Consider the following 24,316-nt stretch of genomic DNA (forward strand, 5'->3'; position numbering starts at 1 on the left):
AGATGTAAAAGGTCTCCATTTAATCCTATACAAAATAAGCAGCAAGTTGAGCCATCTTGTCCTTTGGTTTTCCTCGTCCCCGACCCCTGCCACGGCCACGCCCACCTCTTCCTCTCCCTCCACGTCCTCTGCCACCATGTCCGCGGCGGTTTGACATGTTGATGGCGTAGTGTTTCTCCATGAGTGACTTGAAGACGGCATCACAGAAGGCACACCCCGTATGCTCTTCATCGCCGTTAGGGAACGGAGACTTGCTCTGAAAACCAGAGATACCAAATCACTAAATTCACTAGATCAGTCTTTCCCGGACCTGTGAAGATCCGGGGTAGAATAGGCCTTCAGCAACCCATGCTTGCCGTAAAAGGCACCTATGCTTGTTGTAAGAGGCAACTAACGGGAACGGGTGGTTTGGCTTGCTGACTTAGGTGATATACGTCATCGTATCCCAACTGCAAGGATCGATGCTTATGATGTCAGTCACTGCATTGACAACAAATAAACAAACAAAAAATCGCTGGATTGTCTGGTCCCAACTCGATTATTTACAGACTGCCGTCACAAAGCTGGAATATTGCTGAGTGCGGCGTTAAACAACAAATTTACAGACTGCCGTCACAAAGCTGGAATATTGCTGAGTGCGGCGTTAAACAACAAATAAACAATCACTGGATTGTCTGGTCCTGACTCGATTATTAACAGACCGTCACCATATAGCAGGAATATTGCTGAGTGTGGCAAACAAACCAACAAACCTAATGAAATGTTGGCGGGGAATATGTGCAGGAGCATCTAGTGACTTAATGATCGTATGTCTGCTAGGAATAAGTGCAGGGGCCATAACTGATGTACCGATGAGGTCAAGTCACATATAATGGCATCTTCTACAATGAAACATTTCAACCTGAGACTGACACTGACACCAAGACAACATTGTATGATATCCTACCTTGTACTGCACAACAACAGTATTAGCACCACAGTCGTCACAGGTGTCTTCACCGATGGTAATCTTGGAAGCATTGTCAAAGAAGTTGATTACCACGCTACACCTGAAACAAAAGGGGGCAGTTGGTCAGGTAGGCGACATGCTAGCCTGGCCAAGATATACTACTCAAAAGAAGTTAGAGAACAACTGATTCTTTCATATCACTATGTCTAATCTGTCATGGCATGCAAGCCTTGCCAAGTTGCTCACCTGACAACTAAGCAATCCATAGCAATCTACACATAAACACGTGTTGAAAATGCTAGCAACAATTCAGCAAGAAATAGACATAGAAGCTACAACCTCATGGAAATTGGGTAATAAAACATTAACCCAAACATAGACAATAGGATGTGGTTTCAAACCACTTTGTAATATATTTTCAGTGTGACAAGCAAATGCTTCAGGTACAATGCTACCCAAATGTTCCATGTTTTTGTTTGATGTGTTTGTCATGTCTTGAACCGATATCTTGGCAGCGCAAATCGGTGATTGATAGCCTAGGATGGGATGACACACAATCATCACTGGCCCTGGCCAACTGATCCCCATGTTTGTCTGCTCTCAATAGAAACATGAGTTACTGCAGACCATTTGGGTCTCCCCACAATTTAAGTGAAGTGAAGATTAACACTGATTCAAGCATATGTAACACATATAGCCATGAGCCTGCACACGTGCATGTTTTGGTGAGCAGGTGCGGCTGCTTGTACTAGTCTGGACAAATACCTGTTTCATAGTGCTAGCCTACTGAGATACCATTCTTCAGTTTAACATGAATACCAAACTCCGACAGTATACTGAATCCGAGTTGACCTGTCCTTGAATCCTTTCAATGCCGAGCACCAGACCGGGAAAAACGATCCCACGGGCAACCAAGGTGAACATTTTTCTAAACTTTCTCTGATTGCTACTCACTTGTTACAGGCCATCCTCCACTTGGGTCCTGACGTCTGGTCCAGGACGAGGATGCCGTACTCGCACTCCACGCACTCCGAGATGCCGGTCTGCGAGAGGGAGTGTTGGCAGGACGGGTGTGTACACTCGTTACAACCCATCCCCTTCCTCATGTTCTTGAAGGGAGGGTGGTTGTAGCAGTATGGACACAATGGATAACTCTACAAAACAAACATGCGTGTCATAGTCACAGTTTCTGTCAGCATCATCAAAATCAGATCTTAGTGCTCCTGCCGCTACACCAGGATCTCTCTCAACGTCAGCAACCCATGCTTGACATAAGAGGTGACTATGCTTGTCATAAGAAGTGATTAACGGGATCAGGGCCCACTTGCACAAAGCGATCTTAGCGCTAAGATGATCGTACCACACTTTAACATAGGCTTACAATAGTCTTAGCGCTAAGATCGCTTTGTGCAAGTGGGCCCTGGTGGTTAAGCTCGCTGACTTGGTTGATGCATGTCATCGTATCTCAATTGTGTGGATGATGCTCATGATGTCAATCACACATGAATATTTATAGACTGATGGAATATTGCTGTGTTATGTGTTAAACAAACAAACAAACAAACACAAAGATCTGAGGACATCCCAATACAGGTCATGTCACATTTTGAACTTTGATCAATGAAATGTCAAAGAGGACGTCTACATTAGCCAATCAGAAATAAGCTTTCTCGATGTTTACAGCACAAGTTCCAAAATGGCAACTTCCATTCCAGACTATGCTGAAATATTGCTAAAAGCGGTGTAAAACCATACTCATTTGATTCAAAATCTGAAAACTGAACAAAAGAAGTCTTGAGTGCCTAATAGATGGCCAAGATTGTATGGCAGTATTTTCCACAAGTTACGGAAAGTCGTAAGCACATAACTGTCTTCTGGAATGCCTTGTGTTAACATTTTCAAGGTTGCATGGTTCGATAACACATTGGGACTTTCACTTTTGTGATATCATAAGCGACGCTCTGATTGGTCGGATGAAAGGGCAGTCTAATGTAACCTATAATGGGATGTTCTCAGATCTTGTTTGTTGTTTAACGCGGCACTGAGCAATATTCAAGTAAGTAAGTAATCGAGTCTACGTATTCTACATATTCGGGATATGATGACATGCATCAACCAAGTCAGCAGGCCTGACCACCTGATCCCGTTAGTCACCTCTTATGACAAGCATAGTTGCCTCTTACAGCAAGCATGGGTTGCTGAAGACCTTCTATTCTCTACCTGCATCTTCAGGGGTTTCCTCAGATCTATTTAAAGCGGTAGCGAGCACTAAGATTAGATTTTAATGAGATTGAGTTTCTGTTTGTATCATTCCACGATAGCCTGCAAATTATCAGTCAAACAAGTGATTGATATTATGAGCATCTTCCAACAGTTGAGTATGATGAAACACATTCAACCATTTCACCCAGCATGACCACCAGATCCATTCAGTCACCTCCTTCAACAAGTAGGTACAAAGATTAAAGGATTCACAACACAAGGACCAACCTTGCCCTTGGAGCCAGTTGTCCACAACACCAGCTCGTAGTCGTCTAGCGGACACCGGAGTTCCTTGTAGAGCTTAATGTTGCCGTTCTGCGGCAGGGAGTACGTCTCGTCACACATGGAGCAGTGCAGCCGGGAAGGTTTTGCTTGAACATACTTCATGTAGCGTCGACACTTGCCACACCTGAAAATTATTTCCGTGCTTAAACAAAAAATCTTTGGATATTTCAAAAAATGGCAAAACCCAAGAAAACAGATCTTGTGGGAGTTAGTTGGTAAGTGAGTTGTGTTTGAACAGTGCCTTGCACAGGTGAGGTGAGGTGAAATTGGGTTTAACGTCGCGTCTAAGATTATTGCGCTTATATAGCGACGTGCATGCACTTGTATGTGTGTGTGTGGCTGCTTGAACTAGTCCGGACTGATGCCGATTTATAGTGCTAGCCCACTGAGATACCATACCGCAGTTTAACATGGATACCCCACTCAGACACAGTATACTGACTCCGAGCCGACTACTCCTTTTTTTAAGCCCTTTAATGCCGAGCGCCAGACAGGGTAACAACAAGTACCATCTTTTAACGTCTTTCGGTATGACGAGGCCTGGGATCGAACCCCGGACCTTCCGCTCTCCGGGAGGACGCTCTACCACTGGACCATGGAGGCAGTCCGCCTTGCGCAGTATTTTTAATATATCACGGAATGTGAGCTTGATGTTGGAGGAAAGCCCAAAGTGAGAAAGGTCTTGAATGCTCACCACTTTGGGTTGAACCCTTAGGCATCTATATGATGCTAATAAACCTAGAAACAATCTGGATGAACAGGGACCTGAAACCATGATCATAGGTTTCTGGCACGCATAAGGGAGGCAACTCTGCACAGCAACATGGGGCTTCTTAGACAACTTGGCTACCTGTAGCTGAGGTGAAATGGGGTTTAACGTCGCGTTCAAGATTATTGTACTTATATAGCGACGTGTATGCACGTGTGTGTGGCTACATGTACTAGTCTGGACTGATGCCAATCTTATTGTGCTAGCCCACTGCCGTAGTTAAACATGAATACCCCACTCAGACACAGTATACTGACTGAGCCGACAAGTCCATCTTTTAGCCCCTTAATGCTGTGCACCTGGCAACAACAAGTACCATCTTTTAACGTCTTGGCCGGGGATTGAACCCCGGACCTTCCTCTCTCCGGGGGGATGCTCTACCACTACAATATGGAGACAGTGGGCTACCGGTAACCTCTGTGTTAGTATGTGTCTCCACAACAAAGATATTTCCATTCTGAACATACCTTGACAGAGGTCGACCACTGTCGGCCAGGGATGAGAAAGTGACTTCGAACAGTTCATCCATACCGTTGATATTCTCAACAAAGTATCGGAACTTCCTGTGGAATATGTCCAAACCATGCTGCTTGACTGCGTAGAAGTCTGCCTTGCCGTGGGAGATGAGGTTCAGCTGTTGCTCCACGGCTGACCTCATTGTGGGCAACACAAGGTCAGCATCAATCTGGAATCACAGGAATCTCTTACCCCTCTTTCTTAACTGTCATCCTGACTACATGATGTAATATTCCTGTATAATGCCATTAAGGCTACATAATGTCATCCTTTGGTACATGATGCCATCCTGGCTACCTAATGTCACCCTGTTATAATGTCGTCATCACTGTCACCCTGCCATACTGTCATCTCTTTAATGTCACCCTGTCATAAAGTCATCATCTCTGTCACCCTTTCATAATGTCATCTCTATAATGTCACCCTGTCATAATGTCATCTCTATAATGTCACCTGTCATCTCTATAATGTCACCCTGTCATAAAGTCATCATCTCTGTCACCCTGTCATAATGTCATCTCTATAATGTCACCCTGTCATAATGTTGTCATCACTGTCACCATCATCCCAATAATGTCACCCTGTCATAATGTTGTCATCACTGTCACCATCATCCCAATAATGTCACCCTGTCATAATGTTGTCATCACTGTCACCCTGTCATGTAATCTCTATAATGTCACCCTGTCATAATGTTGTCATCACTGTCACCATCATCCCAATAATGTCACCCCATCATAATGTTGTCATCACTGTCACCATCATCCCAATAATGTCACCCTGTCATAATGTTGTCATCACTGTCACCATCATCCCAATAATGTCACCCCGTCATAATGTTGTCATCACTGTCACCATCATCCCAATAATGTCACCCTGTCATAATGTTGTCATCACTATCACCATCATCCCAATAATGTCACCCTGTCATAATGTTGTCGTCACTGTCACCATCATCCCAATAATGTCACCCTGTAATAATGTTGTCATCACTGTCACCATCATCCCAATAATGTCACCCTGTCATAATGTTGTCATCACTGTCACCATCATCCCAATAATGTCACCCTGTCATAATGTTGTCGTCACTGTCACCATCATCCCAATAATGTCACCCTGTCATAATGTTGTCATCACTGTCACCATCATCCAAATAATGTCACCCTGTCATAATGTTGTCATCACTGTCACCATCATCCCAATAATGTCACCCTGTCATAATATCATCATCACCATGTCACCCTGTCATCATCACTAATTCACCCCGTCATCTTCACCATAATGTCACTCTGTCATAATATCATTCTCACCATAATGGCATCCTTGCAGTAATATCTAGCTATTTATATTGTCATCCTTACAAGTAACTTTAATCAAACTGGTCCATATTTAAGGACACAGACAGGTAGTTCAACCATTTACCTCTTGCAAGATCCTTCTAGTTTACCCAAATCCCATGTCTTAGAGTGTCTTCAACTGAGCAAAGCAAATCTCCATACGACCAGCAGGAGGTGTGTGCGTCCCAAGTGATACTGTACTTCCCCCATTCCTGCAGGCAGCTGGCAATAACGGTCAAGGAGGCGCCATCTCTGCCCCACAGTATACCACCTATAACTACTTATGTGAACTAGAACTACTCAGTCGAAAATAATAGTGTCCACTAAATGTTAACAGATTAACAGAAGATTTAGATATAGCCTTGCTCCAAGGCTGTACTGAAAGAAAAGTCCATGGATGTGTAGTAATTCTATAGGCAAGTCTAGATATGTTGACAGTCTAAGCACTTCATTCTCTTATAGAGACAACTAGTTCTTATTATTTACAAAAGTTGCCTTAGAGACTTGTGCAAGTCTAGATTAACTACGGTATGACAAACTACCAAAATGTGCTAGAAAAAACTCTTGAAAAAATAATTTAGATGTGGTCGCTCGCACACACAAGAAAGAAGTGAGGTTTTCCGCCTTGCTCATGTGCAAGGGCCTTTTGGGATTAGGATACTATATATGATATTTAACAGTGAAGAGGACTACGGTTGAAACTCTGACAATCTTATGGTGTGATGGCAGCCAGAATACAGGATTTATGTCAGGGATGTAGTGGAGGTAGGGTATTTGCATGAATTGTCCTGTGTCTTAGATTACTCCGACAGTGACCTACCTTTTGGTACCCATGCACCAGTACAATACCAAGTGGGGTGGGCTTTAGCTTTCGGCCGGCGATGATGTTGACATAGTTCCTCTCACAGATGTTGTTGATGTGGACGGGGATGCTGGCGTCGGTGCCGATACCATGTTTCTCCATCAGAGTGATCAGCTCACTCTCTGTGAGGTAGTCAGGGGGCGAAGTCTGTCGCTCGTTAAGCTTCACCTGAAGTCACAGGGACATGCTAATACAAATATTCCTTTGACAGAAACACTGTGTGTGGTCTGTTGTAAGATTGCTCTGCTCTGATTGATGAGGTGAAATGGTGCTTAACGTCGTTTAAGATTATTGCACTTGCATAGCGACGTCAATCCATGTGTGTATGCTTGCACTAGACTGGACTAATGTCGATTTAATAGTTCTAGCCCAGAGATACCATGCCGCAGTTTAACATGAATACCCCATTCACACACAGTATACTAACTCCGAGCCGACCAGTCCTTGTTTTAGCACCCTTATGCCGAGCGCCAGGCAGGGTACAACAAGTACCATCTTTTAACGTCTTTCGGTATGACGCAGCCGGGATCGAACCCGGACCTTCAGCTCCCCGGGCAGACGCTCTACCACTAGACCACGGAGGCGGTCGTTTTAGGAAGGGAGAGCAAGGAGGAGCCTGGAAGTGAATACCAGCCACTCACCCAAAGATTAACTGGTAAGATAACACACAGGACGTTAGACCCGTGATGACCCGGGGTAGAATAGGTCTTCAGCAACCCATGCTTGCCGTAACAGGCGACTAACGGGATCGGGTGGTCAGGCTCGCTGACTTGGTTGATGCAAGTCATCGATCCCAATTGCGTGGATTGAAGTTCATGATGTCAATCACTGGATTGTCTGGTCCAGACTCGATTATTTACAGACTGCCGTCATATAGCTGGAATATTGCTGAGTGCAGCTTAAACAACAAACCAACCAACTACAGGACGTTACTTGCCCTTGTTTGTGGATACTGAAGAAATGCTCAAATTAATACCAAAGAAAGCCAACCAGATTGGTGATGATACAGTTATGGTGGCCTACATGCTTCTCCTAATGATTTCACACAAAGTATTGTTGCTCACGTCCAAATCCAAATGTAAACCAACTTATTGTTGTCTTAGCAACTATTTTCATTTCTTCAATACACAGAAGATGCATACAGCCACATCAAAAGAGATCCAATACAACGGAAAGATGAAAGATATACTAAAACACCCGAAAAACACATAATCAACTTTAAACCATAATCTGAAAAGTTTTTGTGCTCAAGTCCATCTCCAAACACATCGAATAAGATTTGAACCCATGACGACATTGTTGTGTTTGATTATCCCATGCTGAAATATCCAGAATTCTACCATGAATTTGGAATTTACTCGATTCTGATTGGTCAATCAGAGGCTATTAAATCACAATAAACCCCCTCTGATTGAAACAGCTGGTTTGACAGCCGCTTCACCGCGGAAGCTAATATTCGTAGAATGGTACTATTTTCAGTCATTGTCGGTAGGCGTATTTAAATAATAATATCTGCAATTACAGGTTACAAAATGCACAGATGCGGTTAATACAATATACAAAGGATGTGTGGCAATACATTTTGTGCAGAAAAACACGACAGAAATCAACAAAGGGAATGTATTTACGTTTTGGAGACAACAGAGAGCATGGAATTTTGGCGCTTTTCTATATACGACTGTGACGTCATATCTTTTGCGTCACAATGAGCGGCATGACGTCATAATGGTGACGTGCGATGTAGAGCGAAAGCCTTGCAAAGCTTGCTTTGTTTTCCTTACGGATGCCCACCTCATGTTTGCTTACCAAGTTGCCGTGCTTATATGCTTCCAATGCCTGTCATATGTTCGATTGAAGTATTACGGTATAAACAAACTGCTTGAGGATATACAGCACCATATTATTTTTTCGGTGATTCCGTAATTCAGATCGATAACGCACTCAAAACACTCAACCAATGACGCTTCACTCAGTATATTTGCTAACACCAAAGAGTTCGCATTTTATTTAGTCATGGTAGAATGGAGATAAACATACTGTGTTTTCAATGTAGAGCTAGGTTACCTGTAGATTTAACCCCGCTAAATTTAACATTTGAAACCTCACGCTGCGCCTTCGGTTTCAAATTCAATTTAGCGGGGTTAAATCTACAGGTAACCTAGCTCTACATTGAAAACACAGTATGTTTATCTCCTAATTAATTACATCTGTTTCTGTGGCCATTTTGTCAAATATTACAAATAACGTAATGTAAAACGTGAAATTAATGCGTCTCCAAAAGAATGCGACCGCTGGCCCCTAGCCAAAAATCCGACTCAATATGAATGCGACACCCCCTCCTCTCAAGCATCAGTGGATTTATATCTAAACAAAATGTCCTCTTTCAGGTTTACAGGAGAATCCTCACCTTAATCCAACCTTACATTAATCCAAACACACACCAAATAGCACTGCTTATTAGCGCTGAGTAGAGTACTTCAGCTAAAACAATACATGCGCGCTGGCTCGTGTCGGCCTTTGATGCAGTCGCAAAGAACAAAGACACCGTGTTGGGTGGCGTCTGTCTGGATAAGCAGGTGTGATCAGTGATGACATGAGTGAGTAGAATGCTTGTCTTGACCCCAGCAGTGACAATTCACAGGATGTTATTATTGTTTGAATGACATTATTTATATACTTGTTACAAGTGCTGCTCAATAAACATTGATGTGGAATACATAGTTGTTTGTTTTCAGCGTATGTCTAAGTTGGTATTTCTGCTATCCAAAATGTCTTATTTTTGATATAAATGCGATTTTTAATAATGCGAGCAAAGACCACTCACATTTTTTCTATTTAATTCACGCTTGCGTTAATTTCACGTTTTACAGTATTACAAATAACCGATTGTGTGTTTTCAAAGTGTTTCTGTATAAGTTGTGAAATCTGAACAACTTACATCCTTGAAGCTGAGCATCTGATCCCGGTGAAAGCGTGGCATTTCCTCATCACTGGTAATGGCCTGCCACGACATGACGTCCGTGTACCCGGGGTCGAGCAATGTTTTACCAGAGCAGGAAAATAACTCGGCACCAATCTCAAATGATACGGTTGTTTGTAAGTACGTGCAGTCTGGAGCCAACTGGAACAGAAGGTGGAACCGGATGGAGACATGTCATCATTTCCGGACACTTTTACTTGTCTAGACACATACCTATCACTAACTGAAATAGAGAAATTGCAACACTCTACTGTTTCAAAAGTATATTATCAGTAACAAATGGACAGTTTACGGACCTACTCTCTGCAATGCATATTTTAAGCTCATGCATTAATTTTAAGCACATACATTATGAATATACTGGCTCCAACGATCAAATCTAAAAAAATAAATGTGCAGTACAAATATACGGGCTAGTTAAAATGTAGCACAGATATAGAAGTTACAAAATTTCTGTGAATCATATTTGAGTTACATATTTCAATTTCTTTATTGATTTATTAAACTTTAAAATCCTATTATGCAGTACTTTGTTATTTTGATGCTATTTTTAAGTCAGATAATGCACAAGCAAATAGACATTCATTACAATGAAGAACATTATTTGTAACTAATGTCCAAGTACTTGTATGTTATCCTTAATCCTTGTGTTTAACGCGGCACTCAGCAATATTCCAGCCATATGAAGGTGGTCTGTAAATATTCGAGTCTCGACCAGACAATCCAGTTACTGACATCATGAGCATTGATCCATGCAATTAGGATACGATGATATGCATCTGACCACCCGATCCCGTCAGTTGCCTCTTACGACAAGCATAGTCGCCTTTTACGGCAAGCATGGGTGCTGAAGACCTATTCTACCCCGGATTATTAGTAGACTTTCATTGATATTCTGCAGGCACCGGTCAATGGTTCAGTGTGCACTCTAATTTCATTCTCAGCTCCCTGGGGAGGATACAACTTGGTTAACAACCACATTGCCATCTCAACCTACCAGGTACCCATTCACTGCTGGGCGGACAGAGTTCTATGTTATGAACATGATCTTAAGCTGCATCAGCTATGATCAGAAAGTTTGTTTGTTTGCCGAACTCAGCAATATTCCAGCTATATTGCGGCAGACTATAAAATCAAGTAAGCACGAGACAATCCACTGACTGACATCATGAGCATCAATATTGGGATACAATGATATGCATTATCCACTCTGTAGGCGGTCTCCATCTCACAGATAAACATGTATTACAATGGCAGCAGATGAGTGAGTGAGTGAGTGTTGTTTTACGCCGCTTTTAGCAATATTCCAGCAATATCACCGTGGGGGACACCAGAAATGGGCTTCACACATTGTATCCATGTCGGGAATTGTACCCCGGTCTTCGGCGTGACAAGCGAACACTTTAACCACTGGGCTACCCGACCCTCCGGCTGCAGATGAGGAAGGGAGCAGTACTACAGGTGAGCTACACGTCATGTGTCAACTCACAGTTCCAATAAAATGTCTGGTGATGTAGTCGTACAATCTCCAGGCGTCATGCTCCAGCTCTGCGCTCGTGGCTGACCTCATCGGAGTAATGGGGGGATGGTCACCTGCATCAGATCCTTTCCTGTCAACCCCCAGGGTAAATGAATAGAGTCTGTTATATCAACACAACAGCTAAACAATGACGATCTGTAAGGCAAGAGATTTAGACTTGGTGCTGTAATTTGTCTCGGGTACCTGCTAACTATAACAAGTGAAAAGAAGATACCCATACATCTTCCCAAGGCAAGGGAGTTAACTGACAATAAAGGTCCAGTTTTCATCCTTGCTGAACGAGGCAGGAATATCTGGGTTCGATCTTAGCGCCACCAGTAACTATTACGAATGACTAATTAGGTCCTTTCTTTGTCTCTCCTATTGATCAATCAGATTCAAGCTCTATTATCACTTGCATTTACTTCAAACAAAATGGTCGCGCCCGGTCAAGACAGTCTGATCGATAATCAAAATTGATATTGTAATTAAACGAATCTTACTTTGCATAGTGCATGAAATCACATGAGTACCTTTATTAAAAACATTGGCAGCACACATGCAATGCAAATCGTGCACAGCAGTTTACAAACCTGATATTGATTTCACAGTTTTATCGATAGTGTAACAATGCAGGATGCAGCCAAACTTACTTGGGTCTCTGAATGCCCTTGTTGAGGAGGTCGCGGACGAAGTTGCCCCAGTCAGGGTGAGATTGCTGCTGCCTCAGGGTGCCCCTGGAACACAAGGAGCAGTGAAGTAACTGTACCAGCCCATCACTTGCATGTCAAGGATTGTGAAGAAGGTTGCTCTGGGATGAATAACTCGGGTACTCGGGCCGGGTGGGTACTGAGTAGGATCCGGGTACCCAGATGACTACCCGGACTGGTACTGGTCACGTGATATATTGTTAAATTATCTAGATCTCTATGGTTACACTACAAGTCGCTTATATTGGCATTTCTTTCTGACTTTGGTATGTTTGAATAAAGATAAAGCTTCAGTCTGCTTCAGTGTATACGTGACCAGATTGTTTAATAGCGTATCAGTGGGTGGAGACCTACGAGTACCTGGGTAGAGTTAGGTAATAGAGGGAGGGTACCCTGCTGTAAATTTGGACTCGTCCCAGCCCAAGAAGAAGGCCCTGCCTGCTAGGACAGGACTTCTGGGCTTGTTCATGTATTCCATGCAATTATTCTGATTGAGAGCAAACTGAAGAACTGTCACAAGCACAATGTTGTAGAACCACTGAGGTCTTTGTAAGTAAGGATAAGATTTATGGATGAACAACTTCTTTATTACATTTAGCCTGTCAACTCACCAGCAGCTGGCACCATCCTCCAGAAAGCTCCTAATTGTAATAAAGAAGTTGTTCATCCATAAATCTTATCCTTACTTAGTACTCCAACTTCTAAATGCCTCTCAAAGAAGTGAAAAGGTCTTTGTCATCGCTGAATAGACAGTAGCAAAGTGGACCTAATGATCTGGTTCAAGGTGCCCTTCATTAAGAAAAAGATTACTAGGATATGTTTTAATTGGTCTTAACCAAGTCTTTTTGCAAAACTTACAAAATCTAGATATTTCGTATATTTGTATACATTTCCTGCATTACTCCATAATACATATACTGCTGTTCTTGACAGATGAGAGCTGTGTGAGGCCTTGCTGAAGAAGAAGTTGTTCCAACTAGTTGTATGGCTAACCCCATCACACAGCTCCCACAATACCAAGTCTCTTTGCAAAAATATGCTGTCAGAAGGTGGAAAAAACAACAGTCCTTATTTCTGTTCTTGAAAAAAGTTTTCTAATATGATGCCATGGGTGCCATATTTGTTTGCCTTGTAGTCATTGTATTGCATACACATTCATAAAGGTCAGCACATTTGCATTTTGTATCTGTCCTCACTTCAAACAACTATCGCATGTACATTTGATAAACTCCTACTTGAGGTCAAAGTTTTCTGGATAGTGCGTTGTCTCGGTCCTGGGGTAGCTGATGTAGCCCTGGGTGTAGAGACGCTCCGCTATCTGCATCACATGGTGGGGGCCCATACCTGCAGGCAGCAACAAGTAGAGAGTGAGTGAGTTACCATAGTTGGGTTTTACGCCGCTTTCAATATTAAGGCAGGTGACATCAAATATGGGGCAGCAACAAGTATCATAGTGCCAGAAATAAATACATCCTGAGGTTACCATGGTAATGCATTCCATTAACATGCTGATGGAATGACCGAAGGGAACAATTATTGTTTGGCAGTGTAGTGGTCACCATAGATATTAGCACCATACTCGGTGGCACATTTTTACGATAGTCATAACAATCCATTATTATATTGCTATTGGTGTATATTTTTGGCCATGAGTTTAAATTGTATCCATCATTATCAATGCACAAACGACCGTTTTGTCAAAAATATGCTGGTTCTGAATCTGTTATCTCCAGGTCAAATTCATGCTATATCAAAACCTGATAAAATCATTAAACCTGACTGAATTAGATGCACCAAAATTCATAGAGACACTATCTGTCAATTTTCAGGAATATTCCTGGATGTTTCATGTATGTCGATGTTCACTAATACACCCTATTGTTGCCAAAAGACAGCCCTGGACCTCGTCCAAGACAATATCTGTTTCAGATGGAAAGAAACTGTCAGCATACATGTCAAAGGTAAAACCCACGGTGAGTCATGAAATCTTACCGAGTCCGGAACTTCCCACTCGTAGCATCTCGACTGTATTGAGGGCCATGGGGCGAGCCTTGCTCTTCTCCTTGGTGACAACACCCAGCACCCTGTGGACACAAAGGGGAGATAACTCAGACATACACAGGGGAGATAACTCACACGCAAAGGGGAGATAACTCACCCACAGGAAAGACAACTCACACACGTAGGGGAGATAACTCAGACATACACAGGGGAGATAGCTCACACACAGGGGAGACAACTCCGGACCAATACAGAGGAGATAACTCACACATGTAGGGGAGATAACTCAGACACAAGATAGATAACTGACACACACAGGAGATAACACACGTAGGGAAGATATCTCAGAAAAGGAGAGAACTCAGACCTGCAGGGGAGATAACTCACACATGTCGGGGATAACTCAGACATAAGAAAGATAACTCAGACACAGGAGAGATAACTCAATATAAATAAAGAAAAAGAAACAATGTCTTTCATTGCAGATCAGTGGAAATTATTGTCACCATAATTTTAGACAACAATGTAGTCACCATGATTAATTTATATGACTTTTGGTTTTATTTTGGTTTGAAAATTGTACCTTGCTCCATCACTGGACTTGATCATGTTGACAAACATCTGTGCGACTTCCTTGTCAAATATCCTCACCCTGTCCCACTCCAGCTTCAACTCCTTCCCATCAGGATGTGTGATCTACAGAAACAGTCAACGTATACACGCTATCAACCAAGTCACCAAGCCCGACCACCCCACCCATTTAGTCACCTCTTACGACAAGCACAGGTTGCTGGGGCCCACATGCTTACCCTGAATCCAAAGAAAATCTAAAAAAATCCTCAACATTGAGCAAGATTAACACCATCAGATATGTCATTGTGTGGCAGTTACATGTGGGGGTCAGGTCATGTAGAGGTCTGCTAATTACCATAATGGCAGGTATGGTGCTGACAAACCAAGGAAAATAATCATGGCAAATCTGGGAATTGAACCAGAAAATCATGAGACATGCAACTCTGCAGAGCAACTTATGGCATCTTAGATGACTGGACCACCTTCCACAACAATTGGGCTGAATAACTGGAGTGTCAGTTCCTTCTACAGGTGGCATCAAACAAAGGGAGACTATTCATCAGGGTTTCCAAATGCTATATCATCATCTTCTGATTGTTACCATGGTTACAGGATTGAAAAATGATCATACCTATTGTATTGAATCATCAACATTTTCAATGACCTCCCTTGATAAATGGTATTTGTTGAGCATAGTTTAGGTCAATACTTTTTTAGAGTATGTTCCAAACATTACGCTAGTAAACATGAGTAGGCTGTGTATGTTCTACCTGTACATCAATCACCCAGTAGGCCTCAGGCTTGAAGGACAGGATTTTGTCATGTCTCTCCACACAGAAGCCCAGTGTCGGGGTCTGACATGGACCGTAAGATATCAGAGTGCTGTCCAGGTCTCCGTACTTGCCCTGGCAATATAACAATAACATATATTCATATGGTTTTCCTTGGTTGACAATATTCCAGCATGGTACTTGTTCACTATCATCTTGTGTTGGAAATCATTAACAATTTAATCAGTCATTGGTTATATCTTGTATGTACCGACCAATTAACCATCAAGCATATTCTAGTCACAAATATTTTGGGTACTTTTTATATATTCATCTGTTTCTTGTAAATCATGATTTCAAATTAGAAAATCCTTTTGATATGGTCCCTGATAATAATTGAGTCTAAATCAGTCAATCCAGTGATTGACATCATGAGCATCAATCCATGCAATTGGGATATGATGACATGCATCAACCAAGTCAGCGAGCCTGACCACCCGATCCTGTTAGTTGCCTCTTACGACAAGCATAGTCAACTTTTACGGGAAGCATGGGTTGCTGAAGACCTATTCTACCCCGGATCTTCACGGGTCAGGGAGTGAAGTAGGGTGACAGATCAGACTAAAGCTACACCAGTGATCTTGTCTTACCTGGAAGAACTTGGTCTGGAACCTGGTGAAAGCACACCCTATCCTCAGATCCAACTCTTGGCGGGCATCCACAGACAGAGCCTCGTTCTTGTTTGGTTCTCCCAGGTTCTGCATGGCTCTCTTGATATCAGTATCTGTGATTGCACTGAATTTGGCTCGGTAGATTTGCTGAAAAGGACACCAGAACTTTGATTAGTTTTGAGATCCTTGCATACAAATATGTATAAATTTCAAAAACCACAATCGTACGTAATTACCCAATGTGTCCTTATACACATATTTCTTTACAGATTAGTTACTGATCTGAAAGGGGGCAGTCGGGTAGCCTAGTGGTTAAAGCGTCACGCCGAAAACCCGGGTTCGATTCCTGACATGGGTACAATGTGTGAAGCCCATTTCTGGTGTCCCCCGCCATGATATTGCTGGAACATTGCTAAAAGTGGCGTAAAACAATACTCACTCACTGATCTGCCTGGTCAACAACTGAAGTTCCCCGAGTGGTCAACTCACCTGCCCAGGTGAAATCCAGGTCCTATCTCCTGTGTGCATGGTCAACAACTGAAGTTCCCCTGTGATCAACTCACCTGCTCATAGGGAATCTAAGCCTCACTGTCAGTGTGCCTGGTCAACAACTGAAGTTCCCCTGTGATCAACTCACCTGTCCATGTGGAATCCAGGCCCTATCTCCTGTGTGCCTGGTCAACAACTGAAGTTCCCCTGTGATCAACTCACCTGCCCAGGTGGTATCCAGGCCCTATCTCCTGTGTGCATGGTCAACAACTGAAGTTCCCCTGTGATCAACTCACCTGCCCATGTGGAATCCAGGCCCTATCTCCTGTGTGTCTGGTCAACAACTGAAGTTACCTGAGTGGTCAACTCACCTGCCCAGGTGGTATCCAGGCCGTATCTCCTGTGTGCATGGTCAACAACTGAAGCTCCCCCTGTGATCAACTCACCTGCCCAGGTGGAATCCAGGCCCTATCTCCTGTGTGCCTGGTCAACAACTGAAGTTACCTGAGTGGTCAACTCACCTGCCCAGGTGGTATCCAGGCCGTATCTCCTGTGTGCATGGTCAACAACTGAAGTTCCCCTGTGATCAACTCACCTGCCCATGTGCTCTGTTCATCATGGGCTCCACACAGTCAATAACCTCAAAGCAGATGTTCTCGCCTTCCTTGTCACAATCCAGCCAAAGAACAAGATAGTCAGCACCCTGACCCTGAAACAACAATCACACGGAATTATCTATAAAACTCACTAAAATCAGATCTAAGTGCTCACTACCACTACATACAGATCTGACCCATGAATATCCAGGGTAGAATAGGTCTTCAGCAAACCATGCTTGCCGTAAAAGGCGACTATGCTTGTCGTAAGAGGCGACTAACAGGATCGGGTGGTCAGGCTTGCTGACTTGGTTGATGCATGTCATCGTATCCCAATTGCATGTATCGATGCTCATGATGTCAATCACTGGATTGTCTGGTCCAGATTTGATTACTTACTGACTGCTGTCATATAGCTTGAATATTGCTGAGTGTGGCCAGTGGCCACCAGTGTCTCGGAACTACCAAACAATTACTATTGTAGACTACATGGATATTATGGTACGTGTCAGTAGAAACTTCAAAAGTCTTTGGACATTTGCAATAAGTGTGAACCTAAATGTAATAATCATGATCATTAGTTAGTGAATAAGTTGGGTTTTATGCCGTTTTTTAAGCAATCTTGATATTAGAGAACATACCTCCTTTCTCAGGAAGGCAGGCATGTGTAGGTTTGGTGTGGCCTCCTTCTTCTGAATGGGTGCTTGAAAAAGCTCAACCTGAAAACAATGAAACAGGTGCAAACAGGTGTTAAACCAGCAATAGAAATTAACAGTTTTAGTCCGCTAGTCCTTATAATGATAACATGTAGCAAAACCTTAAAAAAGGGGCAAATTTCTACTTGTCCTTAGGATACCTTAACTATTTGGCAGTTTGGCAAGGACTATCGGACTAATGCCAATTTCTAATGCTCAATGTACAGTTCTTATACTATTCTGGGTTATATTATTTTGTCTACAGTCCTCCTGATGAGGGGATCCAAAGGCTTAGGATAGAGTTAGGGGGAAACTTACCCTAACACTGGCGACATTTGGATGTGTTCACCGCATCCCTTATAAACTGCATTCTTGTGCATAATAATGAAAATTAATGAACCGAAAAAATAATACATGTATGTTAGTTCCCCTTCATAACCATTTTAGCCACTTGAATTACGAGAAAAACGAAATATAACACATATAAAAAATAAAAGTGCTTTCGTAAACTAGCGCTTGCTATAAAATGTGCCGCCATAGACTATATTTAGCAAACAAATATTTAAAACTCTCAACACCTCAACTGAGTATTGAAGATTCTTTGGGCAAGTTGTGTTCACGTTAGGGTAGGCTACCTACTATTCTATCCAAAGCCATTGGATCCTGAAGGAAAAAAGTTGTGAACACAGCGTTATAGTTTGACAACAAAAGCACCATAAAGCAAGCCGCAAGAATGCCTCCAGTAAACTGTAGTTTTGCCCTTGGAAGCATAAGGCCATAATGTCACAATCAGTCTATGCAACGTTGTGTAAGTTTTCATAGGGAGCTTTTTCCCTTCAAAGAAACTGATGTATGGGTAGCATACCGGCATTGACCAACAGGTCCATGTGCATTAATCTGTTAAGATTATTAATGTCTGTGTATATGCCTTACCGGATCAACCTTGTCCCAGTTATTGTACTTTCCCATAAAGTCACAGCTCATTACATGACCACAAACGGATGTCATCTTAAAGTAAACAGTTTCTCCGTTGAACTTGCCCCTGTATTCATGGACCGAGCAAGCCCCATTCATGCCTTTTCTACTGTTCAAGGTTCCATTTGAGAGTATCTTAGCTAGAGATTGGGCCAAAGATGGCTTCTCTGCTACCATAAGAACAGTTCGCATTTTTGCAACTTAAACCACGCAACGACACAATAAAATAGCTGTGCAAACACAAACTAAACTGGGTTACACCCAAACTTTTCAGATTTTGACGCCATGTTCTAAATCTCGTATATGTAATAGTACTTCCCAACTGACTACTGTTATATAGACTGAAAATTCGACATTATTGCAAATATATTATCTGAAAATTATCTGCTTCATTATTTGGAAGACCATAAATAACCAAATTTAATATATTTGTATTGTGTAGCCTCGATTACAAATGTATAGCAAGCGCTGCTGAATATGACCTTTGCATAATTTCTTGAGTTAAAAGACGTTGTATTCAAATAGTATGCAACATTTGTAATCTCGCGAGTTGTATAAATATCAAGATGGCGCCAAGTTCGGATTATGAACGTGTTGACATTTTGTTGTGGATGGAAATAGTGCCCAAATGTAAATAATTCGGTCATGACAGTGGTGCTCATCTAACCTTCACCATGTCTCAGTTAGAACTTAACGCCGATGAGACGTTGAAATTGAAGGGTTTGTATGTTTTCTCTACTGTTGAAGAGGAGGTTACGATTTTCTCCTCTGCTTTCACCAGCCTGTGCAAAGAAAGAATTGAGTATGTGGTTTACGAGGCGCAGATAGATCTACCCGCAATCTCGCTAATTAGTGCTGATTGACCCAGACTGCATAGCCTTTACTTACGTACCCACTGGGCCTTGCAAGGATGTGTATGTTGGAACATACACACACTGCCCTTGGCCCTTGCCATGGATCTCGTTTATTAAGGGCAAGTATCGGTAAAAATAATGTTCTCAATTTTCTTGGTAATATATTTTTTTCTAGATACATTAATGGTATATGGTCTCTGATTTAGTCAATTTCCCATCAAGAAATAGTCATAATATTTGTAAAACGTATTTAAATGTCTAAGTGAAAGTGCTTCCAAAACAAACCTATTTGGAAGTGGGGCCTAAGCTACTGCCACAGCGGTGACAACTGTTTTCATTGGTGAAGATGTTTGCCATTTTTATCTATCTAGTAATTCAGAACCGTTATGCATATACTGTTTCTGCTATTTCTGTTAATCCCTTCAAAAATAGCAACATTGCATACATTGTTGAATGTGTGAAACAACCTTTGATCATGTCATTGGGAATGATTAAAATAGCAGTAAACAATCGTTAAGTAGCGTTTTATTACTAACATACTGTTTAGGCAGAGACCATATAATATTATATGGTCTCTGGTTTAGGTAATAAAACATGAGCTGCCCTCAGCCCTATTCTACACTGTAGGGATTAATCCCCTGAGTAAACAACTGAAGACATATTCAGTGTTGTTACTAAGGTTACACAAGTTGTGGACACAGGTAATCAAATTGATGAGCAGACAGAAAAAAGATATCATGTATTCCAAAATCTGAGGCCTAAGCAGGAAGCCTGGGTGTCATCAGAATAGTTGAAATTGTGCATCACGTCAAACACTGGGGACCCGTTTTAACCCATTAAGGGGAATCCCCTCAGTGGAGAATTTTTGTTGTTTGAGGTACAATTTTCATGTAATTTTTTATCATCTTTTTACTCTATTTCCGTTTTTCAAATCAAATTTTGGTCAAACATGTGCTATTAAGTATGCCCTAAAGTATTAAAATCTGCGAAGTTGCTATGTTGGCTTTGCTTGCCTTTTGAGGTTAACTTTTGAGGCAATATTTAAGAGATGACAATTTGAGCCATAAATATGTGAACATCAGTGGCATGAATATATTTGTAAGGACTTTTCCATTTGCAGAGCTCCAGATAAGCTGCGTATCTGCGTGAAATACGCATCAGAAATGCAGAAATATGCAGTAAAATATAATCCAAGCGTATCAAATACACAACGAACATTACAGATACGCTACAAAAATAAAATTTGTGCGTATCATCAAAATATTGTGAAGTAACCCTGCGTATTTGATTAGCAAATCAGCAACTTATTTTGAAATTATAAACGGGCATTCCGTCAACCTTGCCAAACTCCACGATGACAGTCACATCATGATTATTTGCCATCACACTTTCGTGTGGAAGTATCGTGGTATTTTTGAGTACAATAAAGCTCTCGAACCCACATGACACCAGTTTGCAGGGACTGGTTGAATAGTGTTTTTAAATATTTAACTTAAATACCCACATGGGTAAAAACTAGTGGGTAACAGAAATTTGAATACGCAGATAGAATTACTGATACCCAATGATTTTAAAATGCATGGGTAAAATACCCACAACACCAAAAGCTTATCTGGAGCTCTGATTTGTTTTGCATCAAAAGTTTGAATGCTTTCAGTTTCTGTTGATGTTTGCAGATATCCTACGGTCATATTCATTGGCGTTCCATCAAAGTGAACTACAAGAAATTCTGTTTGAAGATGAAGATGAAGACCATTTCTCAATATCAGTGGAGTGAGTGAAAATACAAATACATGGGAGTTGTGCACTTTACTGGGTGCACTTTTTAAAATTTCAATTAGCACTGTGTAGAGGATCTAACTCATGTGGCCAGCTTGAAGCCAAGACAGGCTAATGAGTTACCATATTCGATGTAATAAGCGCCCCGCTCTAATAAGCACCACAGCAACATTTGCTAATATATTGGCTAGTGAACAGTCCCAATTAGCACCCTTTCTGATTGATCAATGTACACAAGACTTATTTATTCACGTATAATACGCACTCATGTGTTATATGCACCCTTAATTATGGGCAATTAAATTCTGGAAAAATATATCTGTCGTACATAAACACTTCAGGCTGTCAGCATAAACCACAAAATTTATCTTTCAACTCTGTTTTTTTCGCCAAAATAATATTCTAATAAGAGCCCCCTATTTCTAATTTTGAGAGCGCCCTGGGCGCTTATTACGTCAAATACGGTAATCTAATTAGCCAACACCCCACAACAGGACCACGGGTGTCATCACAAACAATTAGTGTTTGTTTAACAAGTGCTCATTTACCAAGTCATCAGCACCCGATTGTTTACCTTAAAGTGCAAATGCAGTTGCCATTTTTTTTTTAAAAAGTCGAAACTTGATAAAAATTGTACAGTTTCCTCGAATTACATTGGATTCATTCGTTAAAAGAGATAGCTAACCCATACCCTACCTGACAACTAACCCTAAGGATCGTAAAGGGGTGTTTGATTGACAAGTGGTGCCCAACCTTGAGGATTGTGAAGGGATGCTTGATCGGAAAGGGGATCTATGGGCTAGGGATAAATTTGGGGATAAACACACAAGGATCGAAGAGGCACGCAAGAATACAAATACATTTTCTCGCCAGTAGAACTTTTAGATGGCATTCGCACATCATTGGAAAATTATGACCTGTGTAATACTTTTAGAAAACTACAAACTAACAATGAATATATTCTGAGGATACTCCTAGCAAGTTTTCAGATAGAAGTGCATATTCTGGTTAAATGAGATTTAAGATTTGTGCCAGGTTTATGTTTATTTTGACAATGAATCTTTTGCTTCAGTGCTCTCTCACTCTTTGAGAGTAACACCACGGTCTGTGAGGTGCTTCTGGCATCCCCATTGAAACTGTTGTCCCTGTTTGATGAGACTCTGGTGATCGTACAGGAGGCTATAAAGTCTGAGCATGAAGCTCAACACAGAATGGTAATTAATCTGCCTGTGTATTTTCTTATAACAGAATAGATACAGTGTTTGCGTTTACGGCGTCCCATATACAAAAATACGCACTGAAAAAAAATAGGACGCAAAAAACACAACATACACGCGTCCCCTTAAGCATTTTTTCATTCAGTCATGGTGCAGGACTAATGTTTTACAAGCAGATATTTTCCTTGATAAATGTTGGCTTCATCTATCACATAAGAGTCTCTGGGACCTCAGTGTAACAGCAGTTAAAGCTTCTGGTTGACTGGTGTTGAAAGAGGCAAGTGGCTAATCTATGAAGATTCAAAGATGTTTTGTGTACACACATAAAAACTGACACTTGAAGATTTTAACCACACACTTATTTATGCTCAGAATGGCCTAAAGTTCACCATTTCAGGTCCACATTTAACAAAATTTCTTGGGGGGGCATGCCCCCGACACCCCCTAGATGGCTTCCGCTCACAGCGACCGCGTCCCAGGGGACCCCATTATTTGGGAGAACAACGCAAACACTGATATATATACCATTTTGTGTGTATAATGCATATGATGTATATTTTGCCCCCATAAAACACATGTGAATAGCAGGATGCACATTAGGCCAGACTTTTCTATTTTTCGTTTCATGGTCCCGCCGCCCCTACTGAAAAGCAGCTGAAAAAGAAATAAATGAAACATAACTATACTTATTTTTATAATGTCTCCTGTTTGTAATATAGACTCTCATATCAAAATTTAAATTTTATATATCAATTCCATGTCTACATCACTATCGGTGATTCAAGAAGCCAATCTCATTAAAATCAGACCTTAGTTCTCGCTACTGCTAAACAAAGATCTGAGGACATCCCATTACGGGTCACGTCAGACCGACCTTGCGCGAACTTTGACCAACCAACAGAATGACCAATCAGAAGGCAGCTTTCTCGTGCTTTACGGCACTAATTTCAAATTGGCGACTACGCTTCGAAACATATTTTGACAAATTTAGATTACAAATCTGAAACCTAAACAAAAGATCATTCTGGAATGGTCTAGATTGTATGGATTCAGTTGTTAATCCTATAACTATCGTTCGGAATACCCCATGTAAAAGTTTTCGAGGTTGTATGATTAGAAATCACATTCCGACTGTCACTTTCATGATCTGGTAAGCGACGCTCTGATTGGTCGGATGAAAGGTCGTTCTGACGTGACCCCTAATGGGATGTCTTCAGATCTTTGTCTAGCGATAGCGAGAACTTAGATCTGATTTAAATGAGATTGTTCAAGAAGCCAGCAGCAGAATGACTTTCATGTTGATAAATAAATGATTGACATAGCTATTTATTTTTATTTCGACGACCTTGATAAATAAATGATTGACATAGCTATTTATTTTTATTTCGACGACCTTGATAAATAAATGATTGACATAGCTATTTATTTTTATTTCGACGACCTTGATAAATAAATGATTGACATAGCTATTTATTTTTATTTCGACGACCTTGATAAATAAATGATT

General features: G+C 41.5%; 2 protein-coding genes across 3 annotated transcripts in view; one reads left to right on the top strand and one right to left on the bottom strand.

The window, feature by feature from the left end:
- LOC124138194 (DNA topoisomerase 3-beta-1-like) overlaps window positions 1-24,316 on the bottom strand; it is a 25,014-nt gene continuing 698 nt past the window's right edge. The window contains exons 1-17 of one of the 2 annotated variants that reach the window (XM_046504734.2): window positions 18,918-19,254; window positions 17,931-18,008; window positions 17,289-17,402; window positions 16,184-16,351; window positions 15,534-15,668; window positions 14,774-14,886; window positions 14,182-14,273; window positions 13,425-13,533; window positions 12,133-12,216; window positions 11,450-11,570; window positions 9,919-10,101; window positions 6,939-7,148; window positions 4,733-4,950; window positions 3,440-3,620; window positions 1,904-2,103; window positions 947-1,049; window positions 1-256 (exon numbers count right to left, since the gene is read on the bottom strand). In XM_046504734.2, the coding sequence (XP_046360690.1) occupies window positions 26-256; window positions 947-1,049; window positions 1,904-2,103; window positions 3,440-3,620; window positions 4,733-4,950; window positions 6,939-7,148; window positions 9,919-10,101; window positions 11,450-11,570; window positions 12,133-12,216; window positions 13,425-13,533; window positions 14,182-14,273; window positions 14,774-14,886; window positions 15,534-15,668; window positions 16,184-16,351; window positions 17,289-17,402; window positions 17,931-18,008; window positions 18,918-19,151 (2,574 nt within the window). In that variant the 5' untranslated portion in view covers window positions 19,152-19,254 and the 3' untranslated portion in view covers window positions 1-25. Of the gene's footprint in view, window positions 257-946; window positions 1,050-1,903; window positions 2,104-3,439; window positions 3,621-4,732; window positions 4,951-6,938; window positions 7,149-9,918; window positions 10,102-11,449; window positions 11,571-12,132; window positions 12,217-13,424; window positions 13,534-14,181; window positions 14,274-14,773; window positions 14,887-15,533; window positions 15,669-16,183; window positions 16,352-17,288; window positions 17,403-17,930; window positions 18,009-18,917; window positions 19,255-24,316 lie in introns of those variants that run through there. The other variant, XM_046504735.2, reaches the window with a different exon arrangement.
- The window catches only part of LOC124138195 (DNA helicase MCM9-like), a 25,178-nt gene continuing 20,323 nt past the window's right edge, over window positions 19,462-24,316 (top strand). Inside the window, exons 1-3 of the mRNA XM_048385840.1 lie at window positions 19,462-19,679; window positions 21,490-21,586; window positions 22,665-22,806. Coding sequence (XP_048241797.1) covers window positions 19,634-19,679; window positions 21,490-21,586; window positions 22,665-22,806 — 285 coding nt within the window. The 5' untranslated portion in view covers window positions 19,462-19,633. The remainder of the gene's footprint in view (window positions 19,680-21,489; window positions 21,587-22,664; window positions 22,807-24,316) is intronic.

This window comes from Haliotis rufescens, unplaced genomic scaffold (assembly GCF_023055435.1).
Source record: "Haliotis rufescens isolate VD_foot unplaced genomic scaffold, xgHalRufe1.0.p SCAF_6, whole genome shotgun sequence".
NCBI lineage: Eukaryota > Metazoa > Mollusca > Gastropoda > Lepetellida > Haliotidae > Haliotis > Haliotis rufescens.